Source organism: Xiphias gladius, chromosome 6, assembly GCF_016859285.1.
Source record: "Xiphias gladius isolate SHS-SW01 ecotype Sanya breed wild chromosome 6, ASM1685928v1, whole genome shotgun sequence".
In the NCBI taxonomy this organism is placed as follows: Eukaryota; Metazoa; Chordata; class Actinopteri; order Istiophoriformes; family Xiphiidae; genus Xiphias; species Xiphias gladius.
The window spans coordinates 24,982,477-24,988,576 of NC_053405.1; the positions used below are offsets into that span (position 1 = coordinate 24,982,477).

General features: G+C 38.8%; 1 protein-coding gene across 4 annotated transcripts in view; it reads right to left on the reverse strand.

Annotated features, from left to right (window-relative positions):
• The window catches only part of tp63 (tumor protein p63), a 33,939-nt gene extending 28,574 nt beyond the window's left edge, over positions 1–5,365 (reverse strand). For 3 of the 4 annotated variants that reach the window (XM_040129240.1, XM_040129241.1, XM_040129243.1), the window contains exons 1-2: positions 5,313–5,365; positions 92–226 (exon numbers count right to left, since the gene is read on the reverse strand). In XM_040129240.1, coding sequence (XP_039985174.1) covers positions 92–226; positions 5,313–5,365 — 188 coding nt within the window. Of the gene's footprint in view, positions 1–91; positions 227–1,778; positions 1,800–5,312 lie in introns of those variants that run through there. The other variant, XM_040129242.1, reaches the window with a different exon arrangement.
• Between the last annotated feature and the right edge of the window lie 735 nt (positions 5,366–6,100).

The window sequence follows — 6,100 nt, forward strand, 5'->3', positions numbered from 1 at the left end:
AACACAGTATAGATGATTGAAGCACACCAAAGTCTGTGTGCGTTTTTTTGCATTTACAGAAACATTTTCTTTTTGTGTGGTACTGACTTACTGGTCAAGCATATCAAACAGCTGGTTGAATACGTCTTGGCTGAAGAAGTCAGTTGTCTGTGCTGACGGATTCTGGGACATGGTAGTGAGGAATGAGCTCTCTCTCCAGGACAAACGGGATGGAGGGTCCCTGAGTCTGCAAGGAGACAGAATCAACTATTATCATTTTACATTTATTTTTGTGCTCATATTCGAAATAAGAAATACTTAAGGTTTGCATTTTTTGAAACTATTTTAATTTGTAAGTTTAAAAATTGCAATGTCAGCAAACATTCAACAAAAATGCTAATGTGCAGGGCTGGGATTTGGCCACCCAGCCAGTAGAGGAAAAGAGGAGGAAGAGAAGTCCTGCTGCCAGCCAGTCATGAAGAGCACTTCCATTGTGAAGAAGTCAGCCTGCATAATACTGAATATTTGTACTACACATAATGGTGATTATGCACCATTCAGACAGAGGCACTTTGACCTGCTCCCCTGAAACATTACACCTGCTTCAGAGCTCAGCATGCCATTGTTCCTGCTGAAGTGGCGCACGCTGCAGTCTGAGACAGCCGGAATTCCCCCCACAGTCTATATGATAGCACTGCTGCAACTTCTGGTATGTGTACAGCTGGACAAGCTTGGTGGGGGTTTTAGGGGTGGCTGGGGGGGGCATAATCTGAAGCTGGCACTATTTTAGGTTTTGGAATTCCCCAACACTGCGTGATGAATGATATTAATACCTGACTTACAAACACAGGCATATCTAATGAAGTGAAAAATTTAACTTATGCAGGAGTTACACATGAGGGAGTGCTGAGTTTAGAATAAAGTTGAGTTGAGTTTGCAATGCCTAAGGAACAAAAGGGGGATTTTGCATGTTGGATCATTCAGCCTGGGCCAAATTAAAGCATAATAGTCAATTTAGAAGCTTTTGTAATATTAGATCTATGTTGAAGCTGTGACTGCTTAAGAGGAGCATTTTACAACTACTGGTAGTAACACACAATCCAGCTCACCTTGTGCTGGAAACTGGAAATGTACATTATTTTTAGTTATATCATTTGTGACTTATCAATCAAATAGTGTATGTTGCTTTCAAACGTACTGGCTGATATAATTATTTGTGATTACTGAAAGAAGTAAACCATACAGTATTTTGACAGGCAAAAACAATTATATACTAAAATAAACCCATGACCACGAAAATTGGTCATGTACCCAATAAAACTGTTTCTCTAAATCAAAGTTAGGTCCTGATAGGAGTTGGGAAATAATATGTCATCTAACATCGTTAACGTTAGTCTATGATAAAGAGCAAGCAAGCGCTAGTTCAGAAAGTAAATATTTTCACAAAATTGCCTAATTCAGTGGTTGTAACGGTAACAGCTAAGTCATTTTTTAACCATTTTGAAAATGGCTGCTTTTACATTTTCACTGGGAGTAGATTACCTAGCTATGGGACTTATGATATAGCCAGTTAGCTAACTCTAGCCTGTTCAGCCAGATCTGGGCTAATGTCATTAAGATGCTAACTACCAAAACTCTTGCTAATTTTTGCTCCGGTCCCCTCAACTGGCCTAGCTAAAATCTTGGATACATTTCTGCCTCGACTTGACACCTCTCCTGCATAATTAGCGGTGCCTGCAAGAGTTTATTTAAACTTCACGTAATCTCGGAAACGAGAGTTGTAAACACTAACCCATTACCTTCAGCGTCGCCAGTGTAGCTATTGAATTTGTCTGATTTTGCTCCGGTTGGCCTTCAAGGCTCTTGTTAATCGTCATGGCAACCAGAGTCCCGTGGGAGCACAGGGCATATCAAGATGGCGGTTGTTTTTAATAAGTGTAAAATCTCAACAACAACAAAAAAAAATCTGCTTAATTAAAATGCTGCAGCACTATTCACCACATTCATCAAACGCAGATAATATATTTTTGTTCCATAATAGTGATGTACTGAAAATACTTATAATTCATTACAATTATTGTTGTGTCAACAGCTTGTCTTTGGAATCAAATGGGCCTGCCAAAACTGTGAAGTGTGTATAGCCCATTTCTTACATATTTAAGACATTGCTGTTCATTAGATCTTGTCAGATTGTTTTAATTTTACTATTGCACCAGTTTTTCTAATATCAGTGAAGACGAGGAGAATTGCAGTAGGAAAGCGTTCTACAGTATATATCAAAATGGGCTTCCTGGAGTTCAGCACTTCATCATAAGTTTAAGATAATGGATGGTAGTCACTGGAAAAACAAAAAAACAAGGCGTATGATTTAAAAAAACAAATAGATAGAATGCAGGTAGAATAGGTGTGGTGTCATCTCTGTTCATGGAGGAGGGAGGATTTAGGTGTTGTCCACCTACTGACATCAGTTACACTCCATTTGATTGTGGCTTTAATTTTCCTTTAAGATCGGCTATTGGCAGAACTCGTTCAACTGTCACCTGATTCATTTGTCTAAAAGACTTCTGAGCTTTATTTCACAGCCTTGTCTGTCAACCAATCAGAATCCAGAATATAGTCACAAAAGTCTTGTACAGCAGTGTAAGCCTGCAAATACAATTCAGTACCTTCTGATGTCCTGCACTCTGCAAACATTTGCATTGTCCTGTGAGCTCTTGAAATAGTAAAATCTCTTATTAAAACATATTGGATAGTGTCCAAAAATGCATTGTCATGAAACCAAGAGCAAGGCAATTTCAAATGTCCACTTTCAGCTGCATCTACATTTTTAGATAGACTATTTGAATATTTCAATCGTTGAGACTTCAGTAGCTTAGAAACAGAGAACAGCAAGACGGAAATCATGGGAAACATGCAAAAATTGAAAAAATGACCTACAGATAATATTTAGAAAAGCCTGAATTCATATATTCAACACCATTCAGTAGATGGTTTAAATCCCCGTTCTGGCTGTTTGTCTGCTTTTGGTGTCTGGTTACTCAGAGAGTTTCTCAGTTAGCCTGAGGCAAAGGCTGTTCAGCATCCACTTAAAGACAGTGCAGCGCCTCCAGACGAGACTGGGGCAGAGGTCAGCACTAAACAGGGATGGCCATTGTCTCTTGGCAGGTTGGGCACACCGACCGATGAAAATGCAATCAAAACAAACAGCCCAGCCGATCGGGGCCCTTCTCCAGTGTCTTTATTAATCACTTGTTCAAAGGCCTAAGACCTTCTCCCCCACATCTGTCAGCCCCAGCTGGAAGAGGGACATGACTCCAAAACAATAGAAAGCGCCAAAGTTTCTCTTCCTCCTATCCGCTTACTTTTATAGATGAACAGTCTGAACTCAAATCATCTGGGGAAAAAGGACAGGCACAGATCCCTCTAAGGTTTGGAATGCAAAAAAAAAAAAAAAAAAAAACGAGAGGAGGAGTGAATATAAAAAAGATACCTTTATACTTGAAAGCTGAATAAATCCAAAAAAGCAACACCATGGAAAATTAATGCTACCAAAATCTTCCATGCTCAAAAATAGATCAAAGCACAACTGGTACCAGGTTTTATTTGAAAGCATCATATAATAAGGTTTAAATCTCTAGCAGAGTAGTTATCGTGTTCCAATAAATTAATTCTTTTTAGCCACAGGGGCCAAACTTTCTGTTCTCTTGTATTGATCAACGCACAAAACTTGAAGGCTTTATGACTTTAAAATACATCGCAGTCACAAGTACAGACACGATGACATTCAGTTAAAAATGCACAAAAGCAAGCAGTATATAATTTCTCTGCACACAAACAAGAAATAACACTTAATCGACCTAATGTACACACAGAAAGACAAATCATACAGTTCCTATGTTTTATAACGTATTAACCCGGAAAAGATGAACATACTATTCCTTACCAAGGTGACCAGCAGGATGGAGACAGCACACTACAGTGTCAGCAGTAGTACAATCATAATAACCAGCGTGTACAAATGCAAGATAACCTTCTAAATATAAGGACTAAATAGTGAACAAGATTTAATTTTTTTTATTGTATTGATTTACTATCATTTGAGAGAGACTGAGATAACATGGATGTCATTGCAGGTGTCCGATCACTACTGAACTCGATGATGATTAATGCTATGACGTGCAGCGATGATGTAGTGGAGGCAAAAGTGTGAATTCAACATTATGTCAGTGTATAGAGTTAACGTAACACTGGTGAGTTTGCTTTGATACATATATCTACTGAACAAATAAGACATGTTTGAAATATACAGATTAGAGATTTACTGTATATTAGATAGAAAGATAGATAAATAGATAGATTTACCTGTTCAGAGCAATTGGCATGCATCTTTATTTTATTGTTCGCACAATTATGTAGTCATCGGGTTTCAATTTTTCTATTTCCTTCTATTTGATGTGCTAACCATCAGTTTTATTTGACACCGAATTGTTCATCTCAGGAGTATAATCCTGTTTTAATCTTTTAAACTGGTTTGTTTTTGTGTTTTGTTACCTGTGTTGTAACAGTAAACAGTACAGTAAACTAAATTTGTAATTTCCGATGCCAGAAGCACCATAATGTTCTGATGTCATGTTATCATCCTGACTTTGGTAGACCTATAGAGGACATTTATTGGCCAGGGGCTACAAGATACAGTATTATGCTGCGACTGAATGAAATGCATCTGATTAAATGGTAACGTTCATCTGTCATTCTGGATTAAAAGCATCTGCAAAACATCTCACATCGGAATTACATCATGCGTTTCCACTGCAATTGAAAAAAGTCAGCTAGAGTAGGGATCAGAAGAAGACCCTTGGATGTCATGTAATCTGTCTGCCACTTCAGCCCTAATGGCCCTTTACACATGCATTGTTGCCATAAGTATGCCACACATATAAATATATCAGGACAGAGCAGCAGCTGAGGATCCAGGCAGACACAACTGTTCTCAGGTCACTTTGGACCTCCAGACAGTATAGGTCTGAATGGCAATCCAGTTCAAACAAAGAGTAGGGAGATTCCCAGCAATAAAATGTTAAATATTCAGAATTTTCTCTGTTCAGAGCTCCATTTGTAAAGGGTACTGATAAATGCCAAAGATTATACCTAAATAGTCAATTTCCACACGTGTGCCACGTGTCAAATCCATGAAATATATGATACTTCAGCTGCTTCAGGATTTAATATCATTTTTTTAAACTGTGGGTAAATCACACAGCCTCAGATCTGTTTTAATATTTAATCAAACTAACACTGGAAGTCATCAATTCAAACAATATGTATGTACTTACCGATGAAAGGGAAACTCTGGGTAATACTGCATAGCTGTGTAAGGTGAATTCATGTTGTCATGCCAAACTTCACTTTGCTGAAATCTTCAAAATGCTCAGCTTGTTACAACGGTACATGTAACAATGACTGTACATGAGCTACAAGAACATATACGATTTATGAAAAAAACAACAACAAACAAATAAATAAACAAACAGGCCTGGATTAAAGTGCCGGACGGTACAGTGCAGAGTGGAGAAAGTTTGAGAGATGTTTTGAATTTAGGTATTTTTTCTTAGGCTACCCTACAAATAGGAGGGGCTTGTGCCAGCTCTCTGACCAATCCCCAGCTACAGTTGTACAAGATATCACTCAGTCTCAGTTGCTAGGATATAGATATCAAGCATTTGACCCTGTACCCCCTCCAACAAACACACACACACGCACGCACACACACAAACACACACACACACACACACACACACACACACACACACACACACACACACACACACACACAGGGCTAGCCACTATCCTGAAAAGCTCACCCCTACCCTACTGCATGTGTTTCTCCGGCCACTTCTGATATTTCCACCCAGATTCCCAAGCGGTTTTGCTGGTATGAGGGCATGTGTGTTGCGTCATGCTCCTCACTGAGGCCCAGGAGGCTTCAAGCATCCTGAATATTGCCATAAATACATTCTAAATGGCAGCGATCGTATATTCTGGCCTGATTCCGAAAAAGCACAAAGATTCAGTCAGTGAAACAACAAAAATCACCCAAATATTTGACTTTAAGGAAGTGAAA